At 50.8% G+C, this 14,616-nt stretch overlaps 1 protein-coding gene across 1 annotated transcript in view; it reads left to right on the forward strand.

Annotated features, from left to right (window-relative positions):
- The window catches only part of UPB1 (beta-ureidopropionase 1), a 31,635-nt gene extending 20,614 nt beyond the window's left edge, over positions 1–11,021 (forward strand). Inside the window, exons 5-10 of the mRNA XM_045534218.1 lie at positions 96–257; positions 2,003–2,172; positions 6,437–6,518; positions 7,418–7,460; positions 8,924–9,078; positions 10,651–11,021. Of these exons, the coding sequence (XP_045390174.1) occupies positions 96–257; positions 2,003–2,172; positions 6,437–6,518; positions 7,418–7,460; positions 8,924–9,078; positions 10,651–10,734 (696 nt within the window). The 3' untranslated portion in view covers positions 10,735–11,021. The remainder of the gene's footprint in view (positions 1–95; positions 258–2,002; positions 2,173–6,436; positions 6,519–7,417; positions 7,461–8,923; positions 9,079–10,650) is intronic.
- The last annotated feature ends 3,595 nt before the right edge of the window (positions 11,022–14,616 follow it).

Below are 14,616 nucleotides of genomic sequence, written 5' to 3' on the forward strand. Positions count from 1 at the left end.
TAACTATTTAGTAGGATCATTGAATTCTTTTCCAATAAAAAAACACTGCAACAATTGGTTGAAAGTGAGACTTGCTATATTCATCGTTTCTCCAGCTGGCAAAGAAGCATGATATGGTGGTGGTGTCCCCCATCCTAGAACGAGACGGAGAGCATGGGGATGTTCTGTGGAACACAGCCGTGGTGATCTCCAATTCTGGAGCAGTCCTGGGAAAGACCAGGAAGAACCACATCCCCAGAGTGGGTGACTTCAACGAGGTGAGCCACCCATCAGATGGCCAGCCCGCCTCACTCAGCCCTCTGTGCGCACATCTCTGCGGGCCTTTCTGTGGGTGAAGCAGAATCTGTGTGGGAGCGTGCTCCACGTCACGCATGCTCACTGGAGCACAGTGTAGCCACAGTACTCAGAGGGTCTCCTGACACTGCCCTACATCACACGGGCGGACAGGATTCAGGTGGGACTCTCGGGTGAGTCCCAGGCACCTTTAACACTGTGTGTGTGTGCGTGTGTGCGTGCATGTGTGTGCATATACGTAACCTGATTTGGCTTCCTGAAATATCTTTGAAGTAAGCATTATATACATTCAAACCAAAATAAATAGTGCTCAAGCATGAAGTGGTTCCTGCGGCCCCTTTCACGGTCTGAGCTCCTAGCTGCCACGGTCTAGTCCTTGTTTGGAGCATTCCTTGTCTGTGGCTCACATGGGGTTTGAGTGGGCCGTGTGTGTGTGTCAGGTGACAGTGGGTGAGTGTGCATGATGTGCATGTCCGGGTATGAGTGCATTTACGTGCGGCTTCTTGTGCCCATCATCAGGGCATAAGTCAGAGGGGCTGTTCTGATTGGTTAATGCCAATCCATGGGTGGGTAAGATGGGGGGGTGGATGTTTGAAGGAGGGAAATGAACTCCACCTAATGCCTAAGATATTAAATCAACTTGATTTGCAATTAATGCAGTTGTTCAGGATGTGGTATCCCCAGTCCTCTGACCTATGTCCTCAATCGTGGGCACCCCGGCCACTCTCAGGCTGGTCAGGCGGATAAGAAACAGTCTGCAGGGCTAGGTGAGGTTCCCTGGGAAGAAAGAAGAACCCAGTGTTTCTCAGTAACAGCCAGAGGTGGGGGCAGGAAGATGTACCCCTCACCTGTTTACCCTGGGATTAATCTTTAGCTCCCTGCAGATAGTGCAGGGCCTGTCCCACTGCAGCAGGATCTGCTCTGGTGTCCACCATGTGCACACATCCTGGTTACTGCTTGACCCTGGACAATTTTGAAATTAGTGGGTGCAAGGCTCCAGGAGCAGATCTGTTTGGGACCCCGGCTCACCCTCTAGCCTCCCTCAGTTCTGTCCCAAAGCCAGCACCCCACCGCGAGGGGGCAGGTAGAGAGGCAGGGGTAGGAATTCAGGGTCCAGTCTGCCTGCCCTACGAGGATGTCCTAACCCCAAGTGGGGTACCCAATGTGCTTTGTGGAAAAAGAGCACTTTCAGAGTGTGGGTTCCACTCGCAGACTTGGCCTTAATCAGCTGGGCAAGTCACACGCCCACTCGGGAGGCAGTTTTCTCCTCTGAGCAGAAGGAGGGTTGTTCTGGGTGAGTTCCGGGTCCCTTCAGCGCCAACATTCTAGATAAGAACGTGTGGCTTGATGAGGGCATTGACCAGTCATCGACCAAACCTGAGCCTTGTAGTTGTACCATGCTGGAAACCTCAGTAGAGTTTGTCCTTGAAATAGTGTGGAAGGTTGCTTTGGGGATTTTTTTGATATGTCACAAAGGAGATTGTGGGTAAGTGCTTAAGCCCTGGCGATTTCCCCTTGGGGTTGACTTGTTATTGTGTCTGGGGTTATTTATTGTTTTTAACACACTGAAAGTCTTGAACTTACAGTAGAGTCACATTCAAGAGTGTTACTTTTGGACTACTGGTGATATTTCATTTTTTCTGCCAAGACTAACGAAAGGGAAATTTTATAGGTTTGAGGCATGACTATATAGCCCTTTATTTTTCAGTCAACTTACTACATGGAGGGGAACCTGGGCCACCCCGTGTTCCAGACGCCATTCGGAAGGATCGCTGTGAACATATGCTACGGGCGGCACCACCCCCTCAACTGGCTCATGTACAGCATCAATGGGGCCGAGATCATCTTCAACCCCTCGGCCACCATCGGAGCGCTCAGGTCACTTGGTGGGCAGGGTCGAGGGGGTTCCCTGGGGCCCAGCCATCTCAGGCCCAAGGCCAGGCAGCAGGGCTCAGAGGTGGTTTTGATAAACTGCAGCCAGCAGGCACAGCCACCAGGATATCTAACAGAGCTAAGCCCCGGGGTTGTATATTGTTCATTTGACCAGGTTTCCAGTGAAAAGAATTCTCAAGATGACAATTAACAACCGCCTGCCTCCCAGAAGAGCCACTGTACTGTAAAACACCAACCTTAGCTATGATACTGAACTCTGAGATGAAAATATGTAACAGCCTCCACCCTCCCCTGCAGTGGTCAGGATTCAAAAAGCCTCACATCCAAGGGCCTGGAGAATACTAGGTGGGTGGCCAGCGTTAGCCCCTGGACGGGGAACTGCAGGTTCTCAGTCCTCAAGTCTGCAGTGTCCTGCATGAGGGGGGCAGACGTTTGGGCGAGAGAAAGAGCAGATGAGGAGTCAGAGCCAAGAGGATCCTTAAGGTATCAGTCAAGGAAACTTCTTTTTAACCAGCGAAGTGTTTTCTTTTTAAACACCTAACAACAGCAAGTCTTTCGGTGTTAGCCTCACCCCTAAGTAGATAGAACTGCTCTGGTCAAGGCAGAGCCAGGGAGGGGGTGCACTGGCAGCCTGCGAGCTCCTGGGCAGGCCCCCGGGGCCCCTCATTCAGTAAGTGCGGCCGGCGAGCTGAGCTGGGCCTGCGTGACTGCGCTGCTGCTCCTCTTCCCCAGCAGCTGAGCCTTTGGGTGCTTTCCAGGTTTGCATCATTACAAGTAATAGCTCTAGGAATTTATGTGCAAATATTTTTCTCCCAACTCACTTCCTCCAAAGCAGGATTGATTCCTGGAGCAGGAGGTGCTGGGTTTCACTCTCTGTGGCCTCAGTTGCCAGTGTCCCAGCAGGGCAGGGGTGTGCAGGGGGAGTTCTGGTGGGCAGCTCTGCCAACTCACACCTGTCTCTCTTGTCCTCACTCCCGACTAAATTTCAGTCGGGTTTCTTCTAAAGTCAGATGGATCGTTCACTTTACCTTTTCTTTTTAGAATGGTGCCTCCTTCTCAAGAGTGACAGCTCTGCATTCAGAGTTTGCACAGCCAGATCCCTTACCCAGCCACAAACCCCAGTCTCTTACCTCGGGTCCACTGTCCTGTCCGTTCACCGGGAGGTCTGGGCCGTGATCAGGAGGGGTGCTGTTGGGTAGAAGAGGAAAATCAGGCCTTGATCTCCCCTCAGAGAACATACTGGAGACACATGGTGGCTTGGTCATCCGTGACAGCATCCATTGGCAGTTGTGGGTGGGATAATTACTGATCATCCAGTCACCTGGCCTGGGCACAACCTTGGGGCCACCCCGTAGAGCAGCCCCCTCCTGCCAGCTATGTTTAAGACATTTGGTGAACCCCATCTCCCCACAGGGGTCCCTAGAAGAACCTGAAGCCCATCCCCTGGGCACCACAGGCAAAGCACTCAGCCACCTGCTTTGTGTGTGCAGAGTCCCTCTCGACTCGACTATCTTGGGTTTTTTTTTTATTAGCCCCAGTTAAGCAAACAGAAGCATCCCAGTGCAATATGCACATAACTGCTTATGTCTTCAGCAGCCTATTAGGCTTATTAAAAATGATTGATTTTCCTTCCTCAGCCAAGAATCACACAAACCTTGGCTTTCCAGGGTGTAATGAGGCTGGCAGTAAAAACTTTAACAGCATTTGTAAAGCAGTGTGTTTCCTGAGCTCCTAAAATGCTCACACCCTTTGACCAGATCTTGATACTCCTAAAACTATAGCCTGAGGAAGAGTTCAAAAAGAGGAGGGAAAGCTGATGCACATTAATGGAAAGGTGTTCGTGGCAACGTTATTTACGATAGGAGAAAAGGTGGCAGCAGGGGCTGTGTTACGTTGGGCTGAGTACATTGCAGCCTGTCTCTTCCAAGGGTTGTTGTACAGCCACTAAAAAGAGTCATTATAGGCCGGGGTGCAGTGGCTCACGCATGTAATCCTAGTACTCTGGGAGGCCGAGGTGGGAGGATCGGTTGAGCCCAGGAGTTTGAGACCAGCCCGAGCAAGAGTGAGACCCCGTCTCTACAAAAAATACAAAAATTAGCCTGGTGTGATGACACACGCTTGTAGTCCCAGCTACTCAAGAGGCTGAGGCAGGAGGATCACTTGAGCCCAGGAGTTTGAGGCTGCAGTAAGCTATGATGATGCCACTGCACTCTAGCCTGGGTGACAGAGCAAGACTCTGTCTCCAAAACAATAAAAAATAAAGCCATTATGGAGGTAATGCAACATCATGACAGAAGTCTGAGCAAGAAAAAGATGTATCCAGGCTGTGGTCAGAACTCTGAAAAGATTTTTTACCTGTGGAGAAGGATGATTATGGAGTGTGAGAAAATGGCAACAAGTTATTTATTAGAAAGGTAGGATTCTGGGTGACTTTCTTAAAATCATAAATGATTATTTGTGGAATTGATAAGTTTTTTTGAAGCACAATGCTGGGCAAATCCTACCAGCTGCACACAAGCATCAGATCACAACTTCCAGAACCGTCTTCTGCCCTCTGTATCAGAGACAGACACACATACACACGTGTGCACGCATGCTATGGGTCATTTTTACGTCCCATAGTTCTAAGCACACAATAGAGTTCAAGTGCTTTTGGACTGATTGTCTCATCCTGACAATCGCAGGATGTGTCCCTTGCAGGCTGAGTGGCCAGAGATCTCTGCCATGTATGTACATTAATGGGACAGTCGCTGTCCTGTCCCCTGGCTGCATTTCGCTTTCCCACTGTGATCATGGTTAGGGGTTTGTGTACTCTTCACTGGGAATATGGCATACATCCCCGTTCCCCTCTCAGACTCTCCACGATTCCTCCACACACTGGGCTCTCACGAACCCCGACTTCCTTTCCCTTGGTTGTTTTGAGAGCATAAATTTTATCGCCAGCTGTGGGTTTGAGTCCTACACAGAACACCTCCCTGGAGAATCACAAGGAAGATGTTTTATGGCAATCGCCCTAAAACGATTTGGTCTATTTAATTCCTGAAAATGTCATTTACTGGTGTGTTTCTGTAAAAATCCCTTCTGAAAAGTTTTGTCAGCTTGGCTTAGCAGCTGGGGGAAGAAAAAGCAGCGAAATGAGTCCCCTCAATCAAGCCTGTGATTTTTTTTTTTCCCAGACTCATGAATCCTCCTGAGAATTAGGCTTGTGACAAGCACCCACCCCCTCCACCTACTCCCTGGTTTAAACCAAGTGCACACTGCCAGGAAGGAAGATTCTGGGGCATTTTGCTTCCAGTCACTCAGCATTTCGCAGTGGGCATTACCCTGTCGATCTAGGGCCTTAGTGATGTTTCTCAGACAAGAGATAGTTCGTGACAAGGCCCAGGATTCCGTGGGGCATCTTAGTGGGGCTGGAGAAGGGCCGGGTCTCCCACCACACCCTCCCTTTTCGGGAGCTGGACTGAGGAGGGCCCAGACTTCAGCCGAGCCCGTGGGGTGCCTCTGCCTTGCCAGTAAGAGAACCAGGGAGCCCCTGCTCAGAGACTAGGGGTTCGTAAGAAGAAAATGGGAAGGCACTGGGAAACGGGCAGGCTCGGAGGAGGTGACCCTGCTGCAGAATCTGACCCTCCATCCATTAACCTAAGTGCCTTGTTTACTCAGCCTGAAATTTCCCCGGTTGGCATCTGCTTTGCAAGGCAGCACAGCAGAGTAGGAAAGTCGGGGTGGAGAGTTAGAGCCCATGCTCAGCCCTCACAGGCCTTGTACAAGCCTGCTGGACCCTCAGCTCCCTTCTGCCGTTTACCAGGACAGGGTCTGCCTGGCCTGAAAGGTGGGTTCCCAGGAGACGGAAAGGAGGTGAGAAGCAGCGGTTATGGAACTTCTGCCACGTGGAGCTTCATCTGCATGGCCATTGAGTCTTCACGGTCTTCCTCTGAGGACGTGTCAGAAAAGGAAATCGAGGCTCAGGGCGAGGAGTTGATCCAGGGCTGTCCCACTCTTCCAGCAGACCACAAACAGCCACGTGGCTTCTGCCTGCAGCAGGTCCTCCCCAGCAGGCTGCTCGGGCTCAGGCAAGGTGCGGAGGACAAGCCAGCCTGCTTGCAGGTTTGGGGTGACCCACAGGTGCCCCACTGGCTGTCCCCACTGCAGGCCCAGGAAAGCCAGCAGTCAGGCTGCAGCTCAGGGCTGAGCATCCACCAAGTCTGGCCAGAAAGTTGGCAACCTGGTTGCTCTTGTTCCTCTCTTACAGCGAGTCTCTGTGGCCTATCGAGGCCAGAAACGCAGCCATTGCCAATCACTGCTTCACCTGTGCCATCAACCGTGTGGGTGTGGTAAGTCCTCGAGGTCTGGCCAAGGAGAGGAGCCGCCGTCTGGTGGCCCTGGTGGGGACAGGTTATACCTCTTCTCCCTGTTCTCTCTGGGCACATGCCACAAATCCTAGGGACCCCAAAAGGGGGGGAAACTGTCTTGGTCTCTTATTTTTAAAGATATCATTATGTCCTCCTATTTTTTTTCCTGTTTTTGCTTTTAGCTGAAACCATTTTGAAAGGCTCTTTGATGTGGTGGTGGTTTCTTATTTTTCCCCTTGACCCCAAACAGGGAACAACTGTGACTTCCAAACACAATGCATTTGTTTAATAATAATCCTCTGCCTTATCTTATTAATCAGATGTCAAACTCTAATCAGAGCTTCTAGTCAGTCTGAAATAACCAAGGTTTCCAAGCTAAGTCGATCTGATTTGTGGCAACATAAAGAAACTCGGCATGTTAATTAGCCTGTGGAAGCCCATCGCAGGTTGATGTAGGTTCCCATTAGGCTTTGGGGAAGATACTGAACGCAGTGTGTGGACCCACCACCCACTCACTGCCTTCGCAGACCCCAGGCTGGGGTTTTGTTACTGCAGGCGGGCCAGCCTCAGATGCCTTCCACGGCCCTGGAACCAGTCTGCACCCAGTGTCTTTCTCTTCTCCAGATTATAAACTCCCCAGAGACAAAGTGCGGGTCTTTACCTTGCTTGTCAAATTCCCCACCTGCCGCCCAGTGCTGGGTGGACATTTAATAAGCACTTGTTGATTGCTGAGTGAGTACAGACCATTCCATCTCACTTTAACCGTTTCTGAGCTAACTCCACCTCAGCGGAGGCCTATGCAGGGTCTGGCCAAGTGATCTGGGATGACTGTAGTGATGGTGCCACCTATAGGTTCCTCTTATCTTCGTCTTATTTCACAGGAGCACTTCCCGAATGAGTTTACCTCTGGGGACAGAAAGAAAGGTATGTTCTGTGAATTTCCATGGTGGTTGCAACTGAGGAGTGGGCCTCGGTCTCCCTTCTCCGTCGGCTTCCTTGAGACAGGGTCTGCCCCACAGAGCATGTCACACACCTGGCACCTGGGAGGTGGCGCTGACTCCTCTCTGCTTCATTGCCTGGGGTGTGGACGTCTGAGTGTGGCCGGGGTGTGCATAGGCAGTCCTGGGCTTGGGGATCAGATCGAACTCCATCCCTCCCCCGGAACTGGTGTGGAGATGGACCAGGAAGACGTGGGGGAGCCCTTCATGAGCTCCCTGAAAGAGGGAGGGGCTGTCATCCAGCCTGTAGACCCCTCTCTCTCCTTTCCTTTGTCGTTATCCCACCCTCAACCCAAAGAAATGCCCAGAGCGTCGGTGTGGATTGCCTTGGGTTTTCCAGAGTCCACAGCTTGTTTTGATCTGAGGGCACACACCACTGGCCTCTGCTGGGAGCCCCACACCCCCAGGTCCCGTATCTCTGGCCAAAGATGCAGGAGGGAGGGGTCGCTCCCCTCAGCAAGGGGGTATCTGGACTAACTCAGGGGTGTCCCCTGGGAGGCCAGAAGGGGCTGAGCGGGACTTTTACAGGAAAACACTTCCTGAAAAGGTCCCAGATGCCCCCACTTGAGGCCTCCCCAACTTTCGGGATCTCCAACCCCAGTTAGCTACCTGCTGACAGGTGCAGAAGAGGCAGGGAAATGGGCATCCACTGGGCGCCTGCTGTGTCCGGGGCTGTACTAGGCCCAGCCCCACCTGCTCCTTACTCACCTGTGGGGAGCCTTGAGCCCTCCCTGACTGTTGAGGGCACCGAGGCATGGAGGGAGGGTGAGGGTGACACGGCTGGCAAGGCAAGCGAGAGCAGAGCCTCCAGCTCACCTGTGGGGCCACACAGGAAGACCCTCCCAGAGTCATGTGACTCCCTGGGGCTATGGGTAGCTGATGTTGGGGGCCAACACCTCTACAAGGGTGACATTTAGAAATTTTCCCAGGGGCAGAGGAGAGTAAGTTGAGGAGGGGACCTTTGAAGCAACCTGCTGGGCCTTCAGGCCTGAGGAGCAGGACAGGGCTTTGGCCTCAGCATCTGGCAGACACTGGGGAGAGTGGTGAGGACGCCTTGTCCTGGGTGTGCCTCGCTGTGCCTGTCCCTCTGCAGAGCCCACAGTGCCTCTGTACAAGCACACGAATGTGACCAGCCTGGGCAACATAGTGAGACCCCGTCTCTACAGAAAATTTAAAAATTAGCCAGGTGTGGCGTTGCGCACTTGTAGTTCCAGCTACTTGGAAGGCTGAGGCAGGCGGATCATTTGAGCCCAGGAGTTCGAGGCTGTAGTGAGCTATTCTTACACCACTACACTCCAGCCTGGGTGACATGAGACCCCGTTACTAAAAAAATAAGTAATAAAATTTTTTTTTAAAAGCTCACAAATGCTTTACTTTGCTCCTTTAAAGCTCACCGTGACTTTGGCTATTTTTATGGCTCGAGCTACGTGGCGGCCCCTGACGGCAGCCGGACCCCTGGGCTGTCCCGTAACCGGGATGGGCTGCTGGTTGCCGAGCTCAACCTCAACCTCTGCCGGCAGATGAATGATGTCTGGAACTTCAAGGTGGGTCCCCAGGTCCCCTGCTGTTCCCCTGCTCCTCTGCTTTGGCCTCCATCCTGCTCTCTGGGCTGGGGACCACCGCTGCTCGGTTTGCCCTTAGCGGCATGAGCTGCCAGCTCCCCACCCAAGGGCCCTGGGTTGAGCAGGGGGACAGGTCTCTGCCTCACTGCTGGCTCCTGGGGAGGAACCATGGAGTCAAATGATGCCCAAGCAGCAGGCTGCAGTAAATCCTCCTCTCATCTGATTTAGATTCTGGGCGCCTTCAAACAAATTAATCTCAATTTCATTTGTCCAGAGAATAGAGTGGACTGGCTTATTTAATCCTTTTTCCTTTCCAGGCATCTACACTTATCACAAGATAAATGTATGTGTCTGGTTCTGCCTGCAGCCAGGCTCTATGGTCCAGGCCTTGACAACAGTGGGAAATGGGTCATGCAGAGAAATGGAATCTAGGCCTGGCTGTGCCGCCGCCTTGCTCAGTCAGGAAGCAACTCCTTCTGCTCCCAGGCCTAGTGTTCCCCTCGGAGGGCCCATGCTGCCTTTGAGACCTAGTGCCCTGTGACCGCAGCAGTCTAAGAGGAGTGTGGGTGCCTGCCCTCCTAGCCTAGGACCCCCTCCCCCCAGAAGGGGGTTCATGGCTTTGGGGTTTGCTGTATTAGTGTCCAGCAGTATTTCCACCAACTTGGCACCCATTTATAAGCAAGTCATACATGCAAATAAATGTTGCATTGTTATAACTGAATGATTGCCCCTTGTGACTAGGAGGACCCCAGGACTTCCAGTCTTGCCAGACATGGGCTCTAGGCCTTGCCAACCTGTTTTCCTGAGTGTGTAGGTCCTTGGGCACGTCCCACACCGTCAGGTCCTTGCCAGACAAATGAGGTGTTGTCCATGAGAAAGTCTGACCTGTCTCTCTTCCTGAGCAGCTCAGATGAATGCAAGATTCCATCCAAGCCAGAGGTCAGAGCCAAGAGCACCAGCCAACTCTTTTAACAAGTATCACCAGAGGCAGTGAACAGAGTTTTCTCATTAGACGCTTCTTAGAAGCAGGGGCTTTCCCAGCTGTGGTGATGGGTGGGCATGAGCTCATGTCAAGGCCTTTGGAAGGAGGGAGGGAAGGTGTGCCCCCTGCCCAGCCTCCATCTGTGTCCACGATGACATGCCACATGGAGTAGACAGACCTCCAGACCCAGCCAGGAGACCTCCGTTCAAATCTGAGCCTTCTCCCCTCCTGGTTGGTGACCATCGTTTGCTCTTCTTGGGATCTGCAGGACCATGGGGAACATCCCTCCTCCCTGCTTCAGGACAGACCACACCTGGGTAGACAGGTCACAGAGGTCACAGCAGGCGAGGCTGGGCTGTGTGAGTCACCTGTGAACTTCGCCACAGCACCAGAATCAGTGCTGAGAGGTCACACGGGTTCCTCTATGTTACAGTCTGAACTCTTCCTGTCAACCAGCCTTCTTGACACATTCCTGTCCCGAGGCTGCCCTCCAGTGGCAAGATACGGTGGCATGTGGTGAGGGACATTTATAAAATGAGAACTTCTAAAGTGCGTCTGTGTTTTGCTTTCAGATGACGGGCAGGTATGAGATGTACGCCCGGGAGCTTGCTGAAGCTGTCAAACCCAACTACAGCCCAACCATCCTGAAAGAGTAGCTGTCTTCACCCCCGCCTGCCTTCGGGTGGAGGGACACCTCTGCCCCGGTGGGTGAGCGGGCACGGCAGGTTCACCATGTCCAAGTGGTACCTGATAAGTCATTGTCCAGACTGGTTTTCAAATGCCTTGGGCGTGGGGAAGGTGGAGTGGGGGGTGACTGCTTAATGGGTACAAGGTGTCCTCCAAGCGTATTGGAAATGTTTGGGGACTAGATAAAAATGATAAACATTTTGAATGTACTAAATGCCACTGATTTGTATAATTTAAAATGTTTCATTTTATATTATGTGAATTTTACCTCAGTTTTTAAAAGACACCCACGCGCTGCTTGTGCAGGTAGATTTGATGTTAGACAGGTGGGACACCCCAGTCCCGAGCGTGGAGTTGGTGTGCCAGTGGAGAGCGGGTGAGGGCTGACCCCGAGGGCCTGAGCCTGCGGCGTGGCTGCGGCAGATGGGGCAGTCTTTGGCTGTGTCACCTTGGCTAGGCTGCAGTCCCCGGTTATTCAGTCAGACGCTAATCTAGATGTTGGGCGAAGGCATTTTGTAGATGTGACTAAAGCCCATACTCAGGTGACTAAGTGAGTAAGATTATCCCAGGTAATCTGCGTGGACCCAGCGTGATCACTCAGAGGCCTAAAGAGCAGAGCGAAGGCTTCTCTGCTTCTCTGCCAGGTGGAAATCCTGCCTGTGCATAGCCGTCCCACCGGACGGCCTGCCCGCCACCGTCACTAAAGTCAGTTCTTTGCAGTCTCTAAGTATGTGTGCCCCACTGGTTCTGCTTCTCTGGTTGGATCAGACTGATTTTGGTGCTGGAACTGGTTCTAGAGGAGTAGAAACTTTTTTTTTTTTTTTTTTTTTTTGAGACAGAGCCTCACTCTGTCACCCAGGCTACAGTGTAGGGGCGTCATCACAGCTCACTGCTACCTCAAACTCCTGGGCTCAAATGATCCTCCTGCCTCAGCCTCCCAGGTGGCTGGGACTACAGGCACATGCTACTACACCCAGCTAATTTTTTTAGATAGGCCTGGCCGGGGTAGAGAACCTGCGGCCTTGGGCCCACATGTGGCCTTTCTGGATCCTTGATTTGGAGAACAAATCCTTTTAATAAAGGGACTTGTTTTATGAAGTTTGGATTTGGTTGAGGGGCTGCACTCGGGGATCTGGAGGGCTACATGTAGCCTTGAGGCCACAGGTTCCCCACCCCTCACTCATGCTCAGGCTGGTCTCGAACTCCTGGCCTAAGGCAATCCTGCCTCGGCCTCCCGGAATGCTAGGATTAAAGGCATGAGCCACCCTGTCTGGCCTCAGTAAACATTTGAATCGGCCTGGGGTGGAGGGTTTTGTTTCCATGTGACTGTTACCGATGCCACAGGGAGACTCTCAGGTGAGAACTTGCAATGGTTCCGTGTGTGTGGCCCACAGGCTCCTGTGCAGTCTTGGATGCCAACCTGTGGCCCTTCAGTTTTCTTACCTGTAAGATGATAGGTGGCTGGGCTCAAGGCTCTCCAGGGCCCTTCAGCTCTGGCAGGCCACCTTCCTGCCAGGGCACAGCTTTATTGCTGGCATGTGGGGTGGAGTAGGGTGGCCAGACCACAGTGTGCCCAAAAGAAAAAAAAGGCTAAGGCATTCTCAAGGATAGACCATATGTTAGACCACAAGACAAGTCTCAGTCAACTTAAAAAGATTAAAATCATACAAAGTATTATTTTCCCATCATAATGGAATGAAACTAGAAATCAGTAGCAAAGGGAAAACTGGAAAATTTAAAAATATGTGGAAGTTAAAGAAGACATTCTTAAACAACCAGTGGGTCAAAAAAGAAATCACAAGGGAAGTTAGAAAATATCTGAGCCCCATGAAACAGTAACACAGCATACCAAAACTTGTGAGATGCAGCAAAAGCACTGGTAAGAGAGGAATTTACAGCTGTAAATGCTTACGTTAAAGAAGACAAAGTTCTCAATCCACTGACCAAACTTTACACATTAAGGAACTAAAAAAAGAAGAGCAAACAAAATGCAGAGCCAGCAGAGGGAAGCAAATAGTAATAAAGATTAGAGCAGAGATAAATAAAATATGGAAAAACAATAAAGGAAATCAATGAAACCAAAAGTTGTTTCTTCACAAAGGTCAACCAAATTGACAACCTTTAGCTAGACTAACTAAGAACAAAAGAGAATTCTCAAATTGCTAAAATCAGAAATGAAAGTAGGGACAATACAACTGAATTATAAGAGTTGTAAGGATACTGTGGACAGAAATGGGCAAATTTCGAGATACACAAAACCTGCCAAGATCGAATCATGAAGATTTTATTTTTTTTTTAAGAGACAGGGTCTCACTCTGTCACCCAGGCTGGAGTGTAACCTTCAGCTCCTGACCTCAAGAGATCCTCCCCCCTTGCCCTCCCAAAGTGCTGAGATTACAGACATAAGCCACTGTGCCTGGCCTAATTCATAGAGAAATACTAAAAAGCACAAACATCATGTCAAAAACTGTGAAGAGTTGGAGATTTTATCCTATTTGCAAATGATCGTTAGTCTACTACAGTTTCATAAATATTCGCAAAAGACATGAGAATCTTGGGTCAGAGACAAAGGACAATTTATTGCAGCAACAGCAGTAGCCAGAGTACCAGCACTTCCTTACAGCAGTTCCCACAGGGCCACACAGAGGACCAAATGAATTCTCGAACCTGCAGTGGTTTGTATTGAGGAAGAGGGAAGAGAGCTTAGAGATTTCGCTTCTTTTATACTGGAGGGTTGATGTGCCTTCCCTTTGCACTAAAGGGAGGCATTATCTCTACCAACGTCACAAGAACACCTGTTCTTTGCTCTGCACCTGTCTCTATTTTCCAAGGCCGTTCACTATACTAACTTCCTTGAAAAGATAGTCCCAAACACAGGCATTCATAGTTTTAAGTCATAAGACTCACACAGAAAGATGAGATGCCCATGGAGAATTATCTCACAACGATATCCACCCGTCATTTCTATACAGTGTCAGCTTCTGACAGTTCTCCCATGAGCATGACATTTTATTTTATTGTTTTAAAAAATTGTTTAAGGCTGTGGCCACCCTTCTGGCTATGCCTCGTTTCCCAAGGATGAGGGGCTCTCAGTGCTAAAGTCCCGAGAATATGCCATTTTATCAGTCCCTCTGGTTCAGCTGACCGACAGAGGCCAGATCAAGTAAGTTCAATTTATCTCACAGCATTTAATTAACATAATCAACAGGGCTTCAAGCAGCAGAATGAGCCCCTCCTGGGATATAACCTCAGTCCTGACCCCAGAGTCCTCAGCCCAACAGGCTGAACAAATCCCATAAACCGTCAATATTTGGCTTTCTCAAATGTTGATCTTTCCACTTGGCTGAAGTTACTAATCCAGGTGAGTAGGATATGTTGGATATTGCACAATCTCCACTGGTGGCCCACAGGGAGGAAGTCTAGGGCACGTCTGTCATCCATCCCAACCCTGGCCAGTGAGCTGCACTGACCTGAGTGCTTTCCAAGGCCCAGGTGGGACCATCGATCACCTCAGCTAAAGTCAGGGACAGATGTTACATCACCTTTTCTAATCAGATGACTCCCATGATAGGGATGACTGTCCCTCCAGTGCAGGTAAGTAACCAGTCAGCTATCAGGCCAGGAAGCTCCCCTGGTAGCCCAGGGCAGCCTCACTTTAGAGAGATCTCCACAGTCGCCTGTGGGCTGCATGATCTGTTGGTGGTATTTGCTTCAACACTTGAAGGTCTCTTAGGACCACCCTGAAGATGCAGGACACCGTTTGGGGAAGGTTGGCGGGCTCACGTCTGGCTTCCACACAGGAAGTAGTCGTTTCATTTCCATAGTCATGAGGGCACACATAGTGTCCCTAG

The sequence above is a fragment of the Lemur catta genome, chromosome 21 (genome assembly GCF_020740605.2).
Source record: "Lemur catta isolate mLemCat1 chromosome 21, mLemCat1.pri, whole genome shotgun sequence".
NCBI lineage: Eukaryota > Metazoa > Chordata > Mammalia > Primates > Lemuridae > Lemur > Lemur catta.